The sequence below is a fragment of the Panthera leo genome, chromosome B2 (genome assembly GCF_018350215.1).
Source record: "Panthera leo isolate Ple1 chromosome B2, P.leo_Ple1_pat1.1, whole genome shotgun sequence".
NCBI lineage: Eukaryota > Metazoa > Chordata > Mammalia > Carnivora > Felidae > Panthera > Panthera leo.
In genome coordinates, this window is record NC_056683.1 from 65,740,024 (window position 1) to 65,759,062 (window position 19,039).

Consider the following 19,039-nt stretch of genomic DNA (forward strand, 5'->3'; position numbering starts at 1 on the left):
AAAGAGAGAGAGAGAGAGAGAGAGAGAGCATGAGTGGGGGAAGGGCAAAGAGCGAGGGATAGAGAATCCCCAGCGGGCCCCACACTGTCAGCTCAGAGCCCAGTGCTGGCTCAGTCTCACCAAATGTGAGATCATGACCTAAGCCAAAATCAAGAGTCAGACACTCAATCGACTGAGCCACCCAGGTGCCCTGAATCTACAAATTTAAAAGGTAATTGTTCCCCCATCCAAATGCAATTGATTTTTTATGAGACATAGGAATAATAATATAATTATTAAAGGTATTCATTGTTCTTCCTTGCTGTGACCCTTAGCCAGAATTCAGGGCTTTAAGCTTTGATTATATACTGAAGAAATGTATTTTTAAGAATACACTAGATTGAATAGCAATCCTCATTTGCTGATCCATTTATTTTCTCACCCAATAAACCTGCCTTGGTTTGCTGAACACACAAAGCATCAAGACCAAGAGTAATGTCATTTGTTTTAAGCCAGAGCTGCTATCTTTCTAAAAGGGCATTGAAGGGAGACTAAACTCATTGTGGCGATCATTTCACATACATACAAATATCAAATCATTAGGCTGTACACCTGAAACTAATGTTATATGTCAGTTATGCCTCAATAAAAAAAAATTAAAAAAAACAAAAGGGCACTGAGATGCCCAAATTGCTTTGTCATTTGGTTGGTGAGACAATTAAATTAACCAGCCTTTCTGGGTTTTAGAGAAAAGTTTAAAAGCCCAGCAGCTTTCAGCAAATTTAGCTGTGTCAATATCTTTGCATGATTCATTTAAATTAACTTTTCATTTCAAGTGGAGCAGTCTGGGAAAAGAAAGCAGCTTGAATACTTGCCCAAATGTCACAACTTTTATTAATAATACCCAAGACTAGCAAAGTGTTTTTCAGTTTGTAGAGTGTTTCTAATACATGATGTCACTTGATCTCCAGGCCAACTCTAGGAAGAGTTGGAACTCTGTCCCTGGGGTCTGAATCATAATCAAATAGCAGCAGTTGCATCCTCATTTATGTATTCCTGAAAGCTTGGGGCTAGCATTTAAAGATACTTCAAAAGTGCCGTGTTAGAGAGTTCGCATCAAGAGAGACTGGACCAGCTCAAGGTGGAGCCAAGATGTTTACTGGAACGGAAACAGGGGAATTAAGTGAAAGCTTGTGAAGTGGATGCTGCCAGACAGGCTTATTTCCCATAGATACTGCTATGCCCCCCACCAAAAAAAAAAGTAAGGCCACCAGTTAATACACTCAAGCCTTATTCAGAGATTACATAATCTTTTTTTAGTGCTTTAGTCATAAAAAAGAACAAACTGAAAAAAAAATTTCCTAGAAGTGAAAAATGTGACAGCAGGAAAAAAAAAAGAAAACAGAAGGTCACTAAAATTGTGAAAACTTCCCAGAAATTAGAAGGAAAAGACAGAGAAAATGAAACCAAAAAATAGGAAAGGTATGTGACCTTACTAGGAGATCAAATATCCAACTAACAGGAGTGCCTCAAAAAAAGAGTACAGGGAAACTGTAAGGGAAGGATTTTATCAAAGTAATGTTATGTTATGATTCTCCAGAACTGGTGGTCACAGGAGAAGGGCTACCAAGTGCCTGGCACTTCAAACAAAACAATACTTGCAAAAAAGGGGATCCTTGGGGTTGCCTGGGTGGCTCAGTCAGTTGAGCATCAGACTTCTGCTTGGGTCATGATCTTGCCATTCATGAGTTCAAACCCCACGTCAGGCTCTATGCTGACAGCTCAGAGACCGGAGCCTGCTTCGGATTCTGTGTCTCCCTCTCTCTCTCTGCCCCTCTCCCGCTCTCACTGTCTCTCTCTCTCCAAAAATAAATAAACATTAAAAAAATTAAAGAAAAAAAGACTACATAACAATACTTTCACAATTATGGAAGAAAATTATCTCCAACCTAAAATTCTGCACTCAGCCAAACTATTCATGGAGTGTGAAAGTAGCATAAAGACATTCTTAGACATGCAAGATCTCAAAACTTTATCTACCATTTATCCTTATTCAAGAAGTTAGGCACCGGGGTGGCTCAAGCATCCCACTCGTGATTTCAGCTCAGGTCATGATCTCATGGTTCCTGAGATGGAGCCCTGCCTTGGGCTCTGTGCTGACAACATGAGCATGGAGACTGCTTGAGATTTTCTCTCTCCCTCTCTCTCTCTGCCCCTCCCCTGCTCATGCACACACACACTCTCTCTCTCAAAATAAATAAATAAACATTTTTTAAAAATTAATCAGAAGCAAAGTGGAGAAAGGGATTGCTTGTTTTCATCCTAAATCTTTTAGTTCTCTGACCTCTTAAATTCTGTACCTTGGAAATAATCAGATCCATGTTAATTATACCTTTGGGAGGTGACCTGAAACTAAAATTTCCAGAAAGGGTCAAATGTGCCATAGCTGTTATACTCCAGACAATACAAACTAAATACTCCCTAAAAACTTAATTATACCGATATTATACTTACAATTATAGACCAAAGTCTGACATTTTGGGCTGCCTAAAGCACCAGGGTCACCTGATAAATGGTAAATTTGACTTTCATTTTGGTTTTTGTTGGCTTATCCTTTGGATTATTTATGCCATGTACATCATATCCCTCTGGGGCATTATTTTTCTCATGTCAACCACTATGTGATCTTGACTGTAAATACAGAAACATCAGCTACTTGAACATGTAGTTGTGGCCTTGAGGTTCAGGTACTTGAAGCCAATTAGCTGAGAGAGAGAGACGGAGCTAAGGACAAGACAAAGTTATTAAGAGTATAAGACTAATGGAGTTACATTTTCCACTTCTATCTTGACGGTTACCTAATATCAGCCCCAATATAGATGCCACTTGCTCCTTCTGTACCTCCCATTTACAAGACATTTCTGGGAGAAGAGTAATGAAAGGAATAAGAGCTTAGCTATTGAGATCAATGTGATAGAAAAAGAGCAAGAAACCAGGTCTCATTTTTAAGAAAATATTCAATTTTCTAAAAGAGGCTTCTCTTGCCCCCAGTTCTTTATAACATTGGCGGGTAATGTCTTAGTTCCACTTTTTGTTATATTGTTTGGGATTTTTGTCACTGGTATCTAATAATGCACAGACTTGCTGTGTGCTTCTAGTTCTACGTGGGTCATGCTTTCAAAGCATCTGAATTCACATATATATGATGCCTTCTATGAAAATTGTTAAATTAAACCAGCCATATATGCTATCAAAGCATTGGAAGTTCTCTGGGCCTCACTACATGAGAAGCTGCAATAATAAGGGCACCTGAATGACTCAGTCGGATAAGTGTCCAAATCTTGATTTCAGCTCAGGTCATGATCTCACAGTTGTGAGATCAAGTCCCTCATGGGACTCTGTGCTGATAGTGTGGAGCCTGCTTGGGATTCTCTCTCTCCCTCTCTGTCTGTCCTACCACTGCTCATGGGCACACACACACACACGCACTCTCTCTCTCTCTCTCTCTCTCTCTCTCTCAAAATAAATAAATAAACTAAAAAAAAAAAGAAGCTGCAGTAATAAACCCATGTGTTTTCATTGGTTACTCGAGGTCCCTCTGTAAATTATGTTTGTACAATATTTGCAAAAACTACCATTTCAAGATGAAACAGTAATTGTTTTACTCTTTAAGATACCAAGATATTTAGCAGAAGTTTTCACAGATCTGTAGGATAAATCAACATGAGCCATGTAAGCAAGGCTCCAGGCAAGAAACCCTGCTTCAATTATTTAAACCTTCCTTAATAATATTTAAAAATATATATACCCTCAGGTCTTACTATATATTTTTCTATTTTTTTATATCACTTCTTGAACATTTTATTGAAGTACAATGTGAATACAGAATAGAGCACATATCTAAAGAGAACTGAGCACTGCTGTGTGAACAGTACCCAGATAAAGAAACAGAACCTAAACAGTACCTCCTATATACATTTTCTCAATCACTGTCCCTCACTGTGCTGGTGTTCTAACAGCATAGCTTAGTTTTTCCTGTTGCTTGTACTTTATGGAAATGGAATTACACAACATGTACCCTTCTGTGTCTTGTTTCTTTCACTCAACGTTATTCATATGAAGCTTGTCCATCATCGAGCATAGTTCCAGTGTGCTGTTACTGTTGTAATAGTGTACCATTCCATTATGTTAATGTACCACAACTTACCTCTTTATTCTACTGTTAGTAGGAGTTTGAACATTTCCAGCTTCAGTTTATTAAGAGAGCAGTGCAGTTTTGAACACTATAGTACATATCTTTTGATGAACGTATATAAACACACCTACTGAGTATGTATGTAGAAGTATGTAGCTGTATCATAAGATATATATACATTCAGCTTTAATAGATACTGCCAGTTTCCCAAAGTTGTTGGGTCAGTTTTTAACTTTTTTTGTTCAGTGCACATTTATTTAATGATATTCTCTTCATTGTAAGTTTTGACTATTGATCAAATGATCAGTGATCATTGATCACTGTTCTCTTCCTTATAAGTTTCAAAATCATGAATGATAGTTATTTAGCGGGGATATGACCCATTTAAATGAATCTGCCCAATAAAGTAGAATGCTTTGATTTATGAATTGTAATAAAAAAAACTTTTCTCTTGGGATATTGGAGTAATCACTTGGTCATTAGAAATGTTTGCAGACTGGGGCGCCTGAGTGGCTCAGTCAGTTAAGCATCCGACTCTTGGTTGTGGTTCAGGTCATGATCTTATGGTTTGAGAGTTTGAGCCCCTCATCCCCTCATTGGGATTCTCTCTCTCTCTCTCTCTCTCTCTGCCCCTCCCCTGCTTGTACTCTCCCTCTCTCTCTCTGTCTCTCTCTCTCTCAAAATAAATAAACTTAAAAAAATTTTTTTAAATAAATGTTTGCAGACTTATTACAAAGGAAAAAATTCACTTAAATCTATATGGAAAGTACATTCAAGCAATCTCTCAAATGGACAGTTTAAAGGAAAACTTTTCCAGCAATAGTCAGCAAGTAGTAAGCAAAGGACAATAGAGGGATTCTAAGACCAAGAGCCAGGCAATCTGAGATAATGTCTCAACTCTGCCAACCACTTAATTTATCTGAGCCTTTATTTTCTCTTATACAAAATAAGAGTCTTAATCCATACTCTGAGTGTGAAGACTACATGAAAATACATTGTATTGTATGTATCAGGTGTAATTATGTATAAAGTAAAGAGAGCTTATGTTTTACATCAAAAAGCCATAAACATAATCTTAGACTATGACATTAAATTTTTTTAATTAAAAAAAAAATTTTAATGTTTATTCTTGAGAGAGAGAGAGAGACAGAGCACACGCGGGGGAGGGACAGAGAGAGGGAGAGACACAGAATCCTTTTTTTATTTTAATATGAAATTTATTGTCAAATTGGTTTCCATGCAACACCCAGTGCTCATCCCAACAGGTGCCCTCCTCAATGCCCATCACCCACCCTCCCCTCCCTCCCACCCCCCATCAACCCTCAGTTTGTTCTCAGTTTTTAAGAGTCTCTTATGGTTTGGCTCCCTCCCCCTCTAACTTTTTTTTTTCCTTCCCCTCCCCCATGGTCTTCTGTTAAGTTTCTCAGGATCCACATAGGAATGAAAACATATGGTATCCGTCTTTCTCTGTATGGCTTATTTCACTTAGCATAACACGCTCCAGTTCCATCCACGTTGCTACAAAAAGCCATATTTCATTCTTTCTCATTGCCAAGTAGTACTCCATTGTGTATATAAACCACAATTTCTTTATTCATTCGTCAGTTGATGGACATTTAGGCTCTTTCCATAATTTGGCTATTGTTGAAAGTGCTGCTATAAACATTGGGGTACAAGTGCCCCTATGCATCAGCACTCTCGTATCCCTTGGGTAAATTCCTAGCAGTGCTATTGCTGGGTCATAGGGTAGATCTATTTTTAATTTTTTGAGGAACCTCCATACTATTTTCCAGAGCGGCTGCACCAGTTTGCCTTCACACCAACAGTGCAAGAGGGTTCCCGTTTCTCCACATCCTCGCCAGCACCTATAGTCTCCCAATTTGTTCATTTTAGCCAATCTGACTGGCAGGTGGTATCTCAGTGTGGTTTTGTTTTGTATTTCCCTGATGAGGAGTGATGTTGAGCATCTTTTCATGTGCCTGTTGGCCATCTGGAGGTCTTCTTTAGAGAAGTGTCTATTCATGTCTTCTGCCCATTTCTTCACTGGATTATTTGTTTTTCAGGTGTGGAGTTTGGTGAGTTCTTTATAGATTTTGGATACTAGACCTTTGTCTGATATGTCATTTGCAAATATCTTTTCCCATTCTTTTGGTTGCCTTTTAGTTCTGTTGATTGTTTTCTTTGCAGTGCAGAAGCTTTTTATCTTGATGAGGTCCCAATAGTTCATTTTTGCTTTTAATTCCCATGCCTTTGGAGATGAGACACGGAATCCTAAGCAGGCTCCAGGTTCTGAGCTGTCAGCACAGAGTCCGGGAGGCTGAAACTCACAAACAGCGAGATCATGACCTGAGTTGAAGTTGACTTAACCGACTGAGCCACCCAGGCACCCCAACCATGACATTAATTTTTAACTTTCCAATTATATTCCTAGAGAATACATTTCCCCATCTTGTTTTAGCCCTGCATTTTGTTACCAGTGTCTCCATTTTTAGCATTAGGAATATTATACAGTTCATCATGGAATTACACTAATTCACGTACATTAATGACTCTGGTGGTCATTAATTTACTAGTTAGTTTACTAGTTGCATTGTGGGTTTTCAGTAGTCCTTTGCCACTATCTTATCAAATAGTGATTAAAGATGTACAGTTGGTTCCCGGAAGGCATGTTCATGCTCAGATAATTTACCTCAAATAAGTCATATCTCTTCCTAGCCAATTCAAAAATTGCTTCATGTTTTACTTTTTGGTACTTTTATTCTTTTTTTTTTTTTTTTAATTTACTTCTGAAACAATGTTGTTAAGTAATTGCTGGGCTCTTTCTTTTTTTTAATTTTTATTCTTTTTTTGAGAAAGAGGGAGAGAGAGAGTGTGAGCAAGTGGGGGAGGGGCAGAGAGAAAGGGAGACAGAGAATCCCAAGCAGGCTCCACTTTGTCAGCACAGAGCCCGACTTGGGGCTTGATCCCGTGAACCACAAGATAATGACATGAGCTGAAATCAAGAGTCAGATGCTTAACCAACTGAGCCACCCAGGCACCCCTTGGTACTTTTTTTGTTTGGTGTGAGTTGTTTGGACAAACAATTCTACTAATGTGAAAGAATATGCCAAGGTAGTCTTTTTCACCCTTTGGGCATTTATCAGGGCCAAGTATGACAAGGAAAAGATTCTTAAGATATAGTAACTTAATAATCTCCCTTTTCATGTTATTCTGTTTTCTCCTCTCTTTTGTTTTTGTTTTTTATGTCCTCATGTATGCCACATGCAGTGCGTTTGGCGTAGTTATGCAGCTGATGAGAAATCTGTTTCCATTGCAACCTGGAAGCCACACTTGAAGGCCTTGCACACCTGCAGCCCCACCAAGTAGGTATCAGTGTGACAGCTGATGCTGTCATCAAGCCTCCTCAAGTTTGCAAAATAAATCATACACACGCACGCACACCCACTTGCGCATACACCCATGTATGCATGATTACACGTGCACACACACACGTGTTGACTTTTGGCTTGTCTTATTCTCTGCTGCTCTTTGAGAGATTCAGCCCTGTTCAGCAGCAACTCAGGCACAAAACTAAATGGACTCAGGATCATTCCTCACCATTCATAGACTGAGCTTAAAGATTAAAGGAATCCAAATTTTTATAGAGATTTATTTCTATTATTACATGTTTATTTTCTAATAAATCATTTCATAAAACCCACCAAAATTCTAAAGGTAAGCACTAGGGCTCCTGAAAAACAATGACTGTTTAAACTCCATCCAATACCTGACCCCAAGCAGGGAAAACTTTGAGAGCAATGTATGTTTGCATGAAGTCCCTCAAAGCCCTCTCTCATCTGGATCTCCTGACAGGATGGTCCTTGAGCTTTCACTTGCTGATCAAACTAGTATCAGTAGCAAAAGAAGAGCTGGAGTCCTAATAGGATTATAACCTACAGTGAAGCCATGGGACCAATCAAATTAAAAGTTGAAATAAGCATTCAAAATTTGAGAGTAATATGGCTTTCATTCACATTCCATTGGTCAAGACAAATCACCTGACCATGCTTCAACTCAAAGAGGATGGGAAAGTGCAATCATACTATGTGCCTGAAAAAGAGAGGAGAACCAGAAAAATTATGAATGACCATAATGGCTACCACAGTGATCTTTAATTAAAAAAAAAAAAAAAAAAAAAAAAAAAAAAAAAAAAGTCCTTAGTCCTGAAATCCTAGACTCCAGTTCAACTAGCAGAACATACTAAATCATAATCACCATCTAATTAAAGAAATCAGTGAAACAAGCAAAGCAACCAAGTCAAGGGAAAGGTTTTCTGTGTGTCACCCAGCTGGATTACAACAGTCCATTCCTCACATTGTTCAAAAGTTATCAAAGTGCTTATCTGACTCAGTATTTTAGAGCACTTGCTGTTTCCCTTCCTAGTCCAACAAAACCTTAATCCTAGTCACTGAAAAGGGTTCAAGGCATCTAACTACTGTGATTCAGTCAGAAAAACCTCCTTCTTACTTGATGTGGAAGAGGAATCATCTGGGGAAACCTCCATGACTTGTTGCCTGGAATTTCAGTCTCGAAGGAGATTTGTGATGCTTCAGAGTGCATGCTGTTGAGAAGCTATAGATGTTTCACTGTCAGGATCCGTTACATTGCTTCCCTAATCTTCCCTGGGCCTCAGTTTTCCCATCTACCAAGTGAAGGACTAAAGGTGAGCAAGATAACCTCTAAGCTCCGATAGGACATGGCTCCTAGAAGTTGGAGTCAAAACTTTGTCAGCACTTGTGACAGATACTCACAGAACCCTAGGCTTTAGAAGAGATGGAACCTTAGCAAGGATAGAAGCATGGATAGTGTTGAATGAACGCATGGATGAGAATTGTCTTTTCGCATAGATCTTAAAATTTAGTTGAATTTCCTCTGTTGAGTATAAGACTCTTTCAAAGTTGTGGTATTAAAAACAAAAAAGGGACATAACTCATGCCATCTAGTACTTGGGGGTATGAATCAGAAATGGGAATTGTATAGAAATTGCATGTCTTGTACTCATGAAGTTGTCTGGGTTAATTTGTAAGAGGAAGGCTAGTAGAAAAAAACAAAAGAAGGTTCTCAAGTGACAGAAGAGAGTGGTCTCTTATCATGTGATAATTTGGCTTTCTAGTTCCGCAAGTTTTTGGATTAAGGTCATTCTGAAACCTAGAAAAAAATTAATAATGAGTCACATTCTCCCAATGCATAAGCTATTATTTTACTCACATAATTTCTCTGTTTCCTCTGATATCTTCCATTTTAAATGGGGGGGGGGGGGGGCGGCGGGTAGAGGAGAATTTATGCAAACACCTGTATTCATCCTATTCCACTCTGGCTATCAGCCATCCCCTTCATTGTCGGCTCCCTACATGCCCCCCACACACACACACACACATTAACCTCTGAATCTCAGTCCCATTTACTCAATAACAGGTACTTGTCCAGAATGACACAACAGTCACTGGCAAAGTTCATAGGAACCTGGATGTCCTAACATCTCTCCCTTTAGTGACACATTATTGCTCCAAATTGTTTGGTTCTTAATCTTTATTATTGTTGTTGTTGTTGTTGTTAAACCATTGAGAATGATCATAATTATGGACTCTTTCTGACAAAAAATATTCAATGCACAAAAAATCAAAACTTTGCCTACCATTTTAATGTATTCATGGACTCCCTGAAGCCAAGTTCAGAACCTTTGCTTTAGAAAGCATACCTGCTTTATTCAAGTTTGTAGAGCTGTGAAGAGAGTAACTTACAATAACTTAGAGGGATATTTTGACATTTATAATTAGCTGGCTTACTGAGTGCAGAGTGATGTAGTCAGAAACAGACTGAAACTTCTTTTTATTTACATAGTGTATTTCCTATAACATTCAGAGTTTAAGAACTTCTGAAGGAAGAAATGATTCACTCATTCATTCATGCATTCATTAAATAACTATTCGTTGAGTACCTATTAGAAATGTAGCAGTGAAAGTGCTATTAGACACTAGAAATGTAGCAGTGAAAGAAAAAAAAAAACAAATAGATTAGAATCTCAGGCTGCAGGGAATATATATTCAACAAACATTGGAAAGAGAAAACAAACAAACAAATAAATATGTAATATATTAGATGGCAATAGTGCTAAGGAGAAAAGTAAAGTAGGGAAAGAATTTAAGGGACATTAGGGACTGCAGTTTTAAACAGGTGGTCAGGGAAGAGAGATCATATTATCAACAGCAGCATCATCAATGATATTGTTATTAAAAAACATGAACTCATGCTCTTCTCCCCAGCAGTTTTAGAGATAAAATGAGATGCTTTGACTCCTCAACCTTATTCCAGGGAGTAGGATGGAAAAGGGGTGTGACAAGTGTGCAGGGGAGGGAGGGGCATGCCATACCCACTTAAACCTGCCAGGGATACACACAGCAGTTTCTGACTCTCTCCTTTCTGGTCTGGCTGGTCTCACATACATTTTCAAGGTCTTAGCAGTTGCTATTTCAAAGTTCTGTTTTAATAACAGAAGGATTTACAGCAGGACATATTTTTTCTTGATTTTCTTCTCCAAGAAAATGAAGGCTATGTAAAGTGTATAACACAGGTAAATGTGCTCTTTTAGGGAATGAGTCTGATATTTTATGAAGCTGTGGGGAATTATCAAGCTCCAAAGATGCCATGTGATACTTAAGAAGTCAGAATTTAGACATTATTAATCTAACGCCTTCAATTTATTCATAAGAAAATCAAGGCCTACAAGAAAGTAAGATGTTTGTCCAAGGACACACAGCTCATTCCCAAAGAGCAGGGACCCTACACCAGGTTGCACAGAACTGAATCTGCCTAGATGGGTTATTAAAAATGCCATCCAACACTAGGCTAGGAGAGTTGTGATCAACTTTCTATGTGCCTAATTTATTCCAAGAGAATTCCTATGGAATGCAATATGAAAACAAAATCTTCCTCAACAAGTGATTAAAGTGCAAGGCCACAGTCACACATTAATGAATCCAGATTTAGGAACTCAGAAGTCTGCCTAAAGTACAGGACTACAGCTACAGTGTTGCCAGCACCATTCTAAGAGTCTTTGCTAATGCCAGTTAGATCAGAACCACTTTTTCTTAACTATGGATGGATAACTTCAGCTACTGAAGAGTCTATAGTTTTGGGTGACATGTGAGCACTGTTGGTCTTGCTAAGTAAACGTGCCAGCTCAGGTCTGTGGCACAAAAAATAGATGTTTAAAAGTTAGGCACACTTATTACAAAGACTGTTGCTTCTATGGATCTTGCTTGAAAAGAAATACTTAAGGTAATTTTATTCCCCAATCTCCAATTTGGCCATTATCAAGTGCTATACATGTATTCACCAGTTTATCATCATTTCTCTTCTGCCTGCACGCACCTGAAGGAAAGAACAAGGGGAAACATCAAGCAGGTTTGTGATTTCTCTTCTGCTACATGTTTGTTTATAAATCTGATGCCTAACAGATGTTTTAAATGTGTCTCATGTAAGTAAAATTGATCACAAACTGGAAATGATTAAAAGTGACCTTTCACAATATTGCCTGCAAAGGTTGCTGTTTCATTGATTCTTTTTTTTCCCTTAGAAGCATAAGTGTCTCCGTAACTCACTCACTGCTTTTTACAATCGGCAGGGCATGGAACATTCTTGGGGAAAAATAGTAACTACGGCTTTTGGTTATTTCATGCTACCATTTTCTCAGAGAGAAGTCTTAACCCAAGTATTCAAATTCCAGGAAGCAGTGTAAGATATATTCCCCTTCTTCAGGGTCCTTCTTTTAGAATAAGAAATTGGGTTTTTTTGGCAAAAGGAACACTGTGTATAGAAGGTAGGAACAATCTTTCTGTGACATCTCCAGCTCATTAAGCACTGAGGCTTACTCAGGTGACATGCTTCAGAAGAGCTCCCCCTACCCGCCCCCCTCACCCACCCACCATCCTTTAAGAAGAAGATAATCGTCCCAGAAACTTCACCAAGTAATTTATGGTCATTCTTTCATGCCTTTCAAGGAAATGCTTTATCAGATTAAAAAGCAGAGAGTTAGACATAGGGGAATAGGAGGTGAAAGAGAACATTTTATTCTGTGTTAGTAAGTGCCAGGAAGGATCTGAATTTGGGAGCAAAGCTTCAAAGGACAGAGCCAGGTGGATCTCAGCACTGATGGTGTGAGGAGTAGCAGAGGCAGAACCAGCAGAAGAAACCCAGGTGCCTGAAAGGGAAGAAGAAAAAACTTTTTCCAGTCACTTCTGTTTGTTTCAGTATTGAGGGAACACCGGTGTTCCCTGCCCCCCCCCACCCGCACAGAATTGGCCCCTCAGTGGGGACCAACGGGAGTCCAAGGATCATTCATTTAGTTTTGTACTGTCCTACTAATGACATTAATTGCAATACATGTATACAGTACTGAAACTAGTTTTGGAAGTTCACTTGGGGTGATGAGACTCTGGCCCACGCATTTCTGCATTATGTTAATTAACACCTAAAAAGATTCACAAGCCAAAACATAAATGCACCTATCGTGGGAGACAGATGTGGTAGGATGCACAACACTCCTTTGGGGTAGGTAAGCCTACACCAGGGTGGCATTAAAGACCCTTCTCTTCTTTGGTAGACAAGGAGTTAGAGCAAAGGTCTTTGGATATTCCTGGATGATACTTCCAGAAAGTTTTAAAGCCTGAAGATTTGGTCTTCTCCACTTTATAGATATTTCTGCCTAAAGAGAGGTTCTGGTCATCAGACTCAGAACATTCTTTGTATAGACTCTAGCAGAGGCAGGCTGGCCAGTTCTGACCCTTTAGTCCTCTTTTGTCTAGACTCCATCCATACAAACCCCACCATCCTTCTGTCATGACAATTTTACCTGAAAGGAGTTACACAAAATGAATCATAGCCATTATAAGCTCTTTTAGTCTGATGATATTTGAAAAGTTTTCCTTGTTTTCGGAGCTATCCATTTACAAAGGGTAATTTATCTCCAAATCCTAAAGGCAGAAACTCCAAATCTTTGGCACAAACTCCATAGCTAAGAGTAAGGTGACCTGTCTTGGTTTCATCCTCCAAAACAGAGCTATTGATGCCTAAAAGGGAAACTTGTGAGTTACATAAAAATGCTCAAAAGTGTGATTCTTTATGGCAGTCCTGAGGGAGGGGTCCCCTTGGGTTGACACATGACCTTGCACTTTTTCCCAATGTCACCAAGGCAGAAAGTAAAGACAAAACTAAAGTGTCACTGTTGAGCTTCTGTTCCTCACTCCAACAAGGAACCTCCTAGTCCGCTGTTGTGATTCAAAAAGACAACAACCAAAGTTTTTTAATTTCATGATGTTCACATATACCTAAAACGTTAAAATTTATTCTACATAATTGTGACTAAGGGTGTCAAAAATAACTCACCTTCAGTTTTGAACATATACAGAAACACTGAGCTATGTAACAGAGATTTCTTGCTTCTCTCTGGTCATGGACATTTGGAAAACCACTGTGAAACATGTCCTCTATTACTATTTAGCACACGTGCCTTAGTTGATGCTTCTTCATACTTCATACACTTAGGTCTTCTATCCCCCAATTATGTATCCTATCACCCTGTGTAAAGCTATGACAGAGAATATGCTCAATATACAGTTCTTGGATGGAGTAATTAAATGTTCCTGACCTCAAGTAGTTTTATGAAGAAAAACACCAACAAAAATGAGAAAAAGGAAATACATAAAAAGAGAGAAAATGAAAAAATTAAAACATTTCATTCTGAAGGAAACAAGCTGAAACTCCCATTTTAACATTAGGTTAGCTTTCACCTTGTTGTGCTCCATAGGCAATGGAATTTCCAATACTGCATAATGAATGCAAAAAGACTATTGTATTAACAACAGCAACAGTGCCACCTTAAGAAAAACAAATTTGCCCTTACTCCAGCAAAATACAAACAAAAGAAAATGCATTTAGAATGAGGACTGTTTCTTGGACGAGAGCAGATCTGGGTTTAGACTAATAATATTGATAATCCTTGTCCCAGTTTCAAGTGGATTGATCAACACCACCCCAGTGCAAAGCCCCTCACTGTGTTTGGGGCCACAGGGTTATTGATGGTGATTCAGAGAAGCAGAAGAGAGAAACTTTAGCCAACTCTGTTATCTTCCAGATATCTCAGAGCCTAGAGTCTCCTAAATCTTTCCACATGATTTTTCATTGTGTTAAGAACTGGGAGTAATTCAAGTGTAGATGAGGTTAGTCCAGTAGCCAATAACTCTCTCCAGGTGCCTGGCATTTGTTACCTCTGAATGACCAGGCCATACACAGAGAGGCTTTTCTCTCTGCAGAATGTAGTGAGGCATCACACATTCATTTACCCCCATAGTTAACAAGGTTCCCTGCTTTGGAATATTCTTGTTAGATTTTTGTCTTTCTACACTGAGGTTAGGGTATGTTTAAACAAAATGTATCTATGATGTTTTGGCTAGGGAAAGACATCCAGTTCCATGATGCTTTTGCATTGTTCGTGACAGGTCCAAAATTTTTCTTTAAAATGCAAACCAACGGTCTCAAGAGCTCAGCTGAACAACAGTTAAAATAATGTGTCTTTGTTTGGTACAGGGTCAGGTACATTACCGTTAGTGTCAATGGAGCCTGCTCTGTTCTTCCTTTACTTAGACCATAAATGAAAGTTGTTTAGCATCATTTAATTATTCATTTGTTTTCCTCTGTCTTCCCACTAAAACAGTTCTAATCTCATATGTGGTGAATATGTTTACTGATTTTATTGCAATTAATCATTCCATTAAGGAATTTTCCAACTCATTTTTTAAACTGGATAGTTTTTCCATTTTAGTATAAATTGTCACTGTCAGAAAATAGAATTTACCTATAAACCATCTAACCAGATTAAGCCAATATTCTCACCTTGAGGTTTTATGTCCTCCTCCTTTCCTCCTTGACAAGAAAGTCAGTTAGCCGTCGAGAGCACACTGCCACAAAAAGGCTCTTACTTCTTCCTGCCTACTAGGTTTTTATTGCTACGAGAATAGATCATGCCAATGGAGGTTTAGGGATGATCTGTAAATCTCGCTGCCTCTGCTTACCCTGTCTCCTTAATCAACAATTGTTGGCTATGTGCCTGCTCCATAGTTAAGCTGCCTTGATCACAGTGTATAGCTTTAAATAGAACTCTGTCAGACTTCTTAGTAGACTATCTAAAGTTGCTTTAACAGGTTCTTGTGAGACTGTTACAAGGATGCATGTCTTAAAAGTTAAAGCATAAATGATACTCTTTTATTATGTTATCATCTTGTGCTGTGATCCACTGAGTGCTCTGTCCAAATAGCTCCTATGTGGTTGGCTTCATAAGGTTCTGAGATGAATGGCTCTTAGGAGAGAACTCTAGAATGCTGACAGAAAAGACTGTGTGTTCTTGTATTTCGTCTGCATTTATTTTCCATTATTTACATTTTCTTTCTTCTGTGCGCAAAGAATGATCTGCATGTGTTGTTAAACTAAGTAAGACTAGACTTCTTTTTTCAGCATAATCAACTTGTGTCCTTATGGGCAAAATGTTAGATTGTTTCAAAAATAATCTTTTGAAAATGGTCTCTCCTTCTGTTCTCATTTATTGATAGAGGGAAAGGATTTAGTCTTTTAAAAACACATCATACGACTTACAGTAAGAAACTTTTTTTAACAAGCTAGTGACCTAGAATCTTTTCTTCTGACTTTTTTGAGCATGTATTCTGACAATTATTTACCAATATTAACTATAACTACAGGTGTCTTATACAAATCAAGAAACTTTTTTTATATTTCAAAGCAATTAATGGTATCAACTTCATTGATTCCTATAAATATTTATTTTTTTAAGTTCTGAAATATTTTGTTCCTCATTTCTACTCTGTTGCATTGCTATTTATTACAAGGATTGCTATTTCTAAAATATTTATCTTCTTAATTTTCATATGAATCAGATGCTAACACATAGATGTCCATCATCTGTAATGCCCTATTTCACATCCAGTTATTTCAGCCTAACCATTAGGAGCACTGGTTATATTTCCAGCAGCACGATTAAACTGCATAGTTAGTACTCACTGCTTAAATAGTCTGTATACTTATATCTGAAAAACAATAAAGTCAAATGGCTTTGTTCTAAAAAGAAAAAGAAATCCCTGAGCACTTTCATGGTGGTGAAATGCTTAGTAATGTGCTGCTCTATTTCCCTCACTCCTAGTAAGTTCTGTAGTAATAAGCAGAAGCTCTTCAGAATGTACACCTCACGGAAGCAGAGGTACCCAGCATCCCGGCTATTGACATGAAATTTGAGAATGCCAACTAACCTCAGGTGCATGACCAGGTTACACCGCCATCCTACCTGAGCCCTGCTCAGACTCACTCTTCCTAAGGACTTCTTGAATGAGGTTTTCAACCCGCTTGTAATTTTCCTTGTTGCCTGTTGCCTGCTTTGATACTCTACCCCAGGGACAAATAGGCAGGGTCCCGCACAGCACTGGCAGTCAGCCCCTTGGCGCCCCCTTGTGGTAGGACAACTGCTGAGCTGCCGCACGCACTGGATGGTTTTGGCTCAGTTGCCATATTGTGCCTGGGGCGAGAATTTGTTGAATGCTTATCCTATGAAGGGCTAAAACCATAATTAAGGATAACAAGAACTATAGCATTCTAGGTCCAAGAGGATTACTCTGGGGTTACAGTAATGCCACATAGTTCCCTGGCAGGGAACAACCGGTAGTAGCCTGCATGTTGGGCCGTTTGAGTAACTTGTACATCTGGTTCCTAGAGAGAGAATTCCCTTGCAGAATTCCCAGTAGTTGTGCAGGCTCCCCCACTATAGTCCTCAGATGGGAAGGTGGGACTGCATACTCAAAGATGCCGCAATCCATGACCACGATGTCCTTTTGGTTACTTTCTCCAGAGAGAGACCACCTTTTTGGTCTCCTGGGAATAATCTTTGACAGTCTTCCTCAAAATATTGTTACATAAATCTTCCTCAAAAAATTGTGTTTATAGATGTGGCAAAAAAAGCAGGAAAATAATGCAAACTTCAATGGACGAGCAAAGAGTTTATATTTTTAATCAATGTGCATTTTCAATAACATTCATCTAATCAAGTTAATAGTCATCTAAACAAGATGCTCTGTTGATTTCCAAAGGGGAAAAGAAGTAGAAAAACTAACAAAAGTGAGCTTTTTGTAAGAACAGGTCTTTGCTTTGGAGAACAAAATTTTTGCCTGGTTAAAAAGTTCTGGGTTAAGATCTTATTCTTAACTTTCATACAATTATGTCAAAAGAGAGAGTGAAAACATTACATCTTTTTTCTTCTAATTTCATAGGTAATATGTTGGATTCAGTTAAAAATAATTCTGCTATTTTTTAGTATAGACATTGGCAAATAAATATTCATGCAGTTGAGAAGGACAAAAAGGGAAATAGTACCTGAATTCATTTCTATCAACTTTAAGTGCTTTAAATAGTACTAAGATTCAGAGACTAATATTATTTTCACTTTCCATTGATTATTAGAGATAATATCAAAATGTTTCATAGAGGCAACTTTTAAAAACTATTTCCATAGAAGCAATTGCTTTTAAATGTTTTGTGACTGCAGATAAACCATGCCAGGTGTGACACTGATGCTTATTTTAGATTTTTTTACTTCTTCAGTAATTGAAATTTTTAAAATGGAAAAACTAAATTTCATATTAAATGGTTTTATGATTTTTTCATCAGTTTCCTCTTCATTTAGTTAGTATAAGAAAGAGATAAATCTTTAAAGTTTGAGAAAATGATTTGATATTAACTAAACTCGGCCTTCTGTAGTAATTAGCATCTATTAACTCCAGAAAAGATAATCAATTAGATGAAGTATAGTGAGAATACTTGTAATGATAGCTGTGTAAACTTGAACCATTCATTAATTGAAATAAAGGTGCAGAGTTGAGCATATGTTCCTGAACCCGATCATCATAAATTTAAATGATGGAACAGATGTGCTGAAACTGAAGAGATATGAAATCTTTACTATTTAAAAAAAGAAAGAAAGAAAAAGCTTGAAAAGGGTAGACATTTTGGGCCCTGTCCCTTTGAGGATTTGTTTAAATAATCTGAAGGTTTGGGATGACGTGAAGAACCTAACCGGAGCATAAAAAGATGCAGTTTTATATGTTATTGTTGCTGTTGTTTAATGTGACCTACCATTTAATCATGCATTTGTCAAGTACAAAGGAAGCCTTTGACTGATGCGATTGTTTTAAAGAATTCTTGAACCCACCTGACCCCATCACAAAACTGCCCGGCCTGTTCCCTGCATGTGCCTTCAGCTAGTCACGCTGGACTTAGCTATGTCTGCATTTTAGAGGGGGGGCTGTCAGCTGCATGGTCAACTTGTTTATTGTTACCAGGACTTTCTGATCACCGCAGTGCATTATTTGATTTGTCTTCATGTAAACACATAAAATGTGGTGTCTTTTTAGAATATCATTTGTTAAGCAACTAGGCATGGAAAAATAAATGTTACTGTTTCTTGTTAGCTACAAAACACATATCCACTAAACACATTTGCTGTTGGCATGCTGCAGCTGGGGACAGTGGACATTGCGGTAAGTGGAAAAAACAAGGACTCCACTTCGTCTCAGATAATCCGTGTCCATGAGAACACTGCCTCCTTCATGCCCCACAAAGGCTGCAGCAGGACTGCAATCTCAGCATCTCAGAGTGGCTGCTCCAAGTTACTGCCCTCAGACCCTTCACCCTTCATTTCTTCAGACCCTATAGAGTCCCGGGCCTGTCACTGGATAACAGTGTCACTTTCTAGTGAGTAACAGTGGTTTAGAA

The 19,039-nt window shown here is 38.3% G+C and overlaps 1 protein-coding gene across 1 annotated transcript in view; it reads left to right on the forward strand.

Moving 5' to 3' along the window:
• The window catches only part of KCNQ5 (potassium voltage-gated channel subfamily Q member 5), a 515,760-nt gene that overhangs the window by 431,953 nt on the left and 64,768 nt on the right, over positions 1-19,039 (forward strand). Inside the window, exon 8 of the mRNA XM_042939160.1 lies at positions 7,442-7,536. Within this exon, the coding sequence (XP_042795094.1) occupies positions 7,442-7,536 (95 nt within the window). The remainder of the gene's footprint in view (positions 1-7,441; positions 7,537-19,039) is intronic.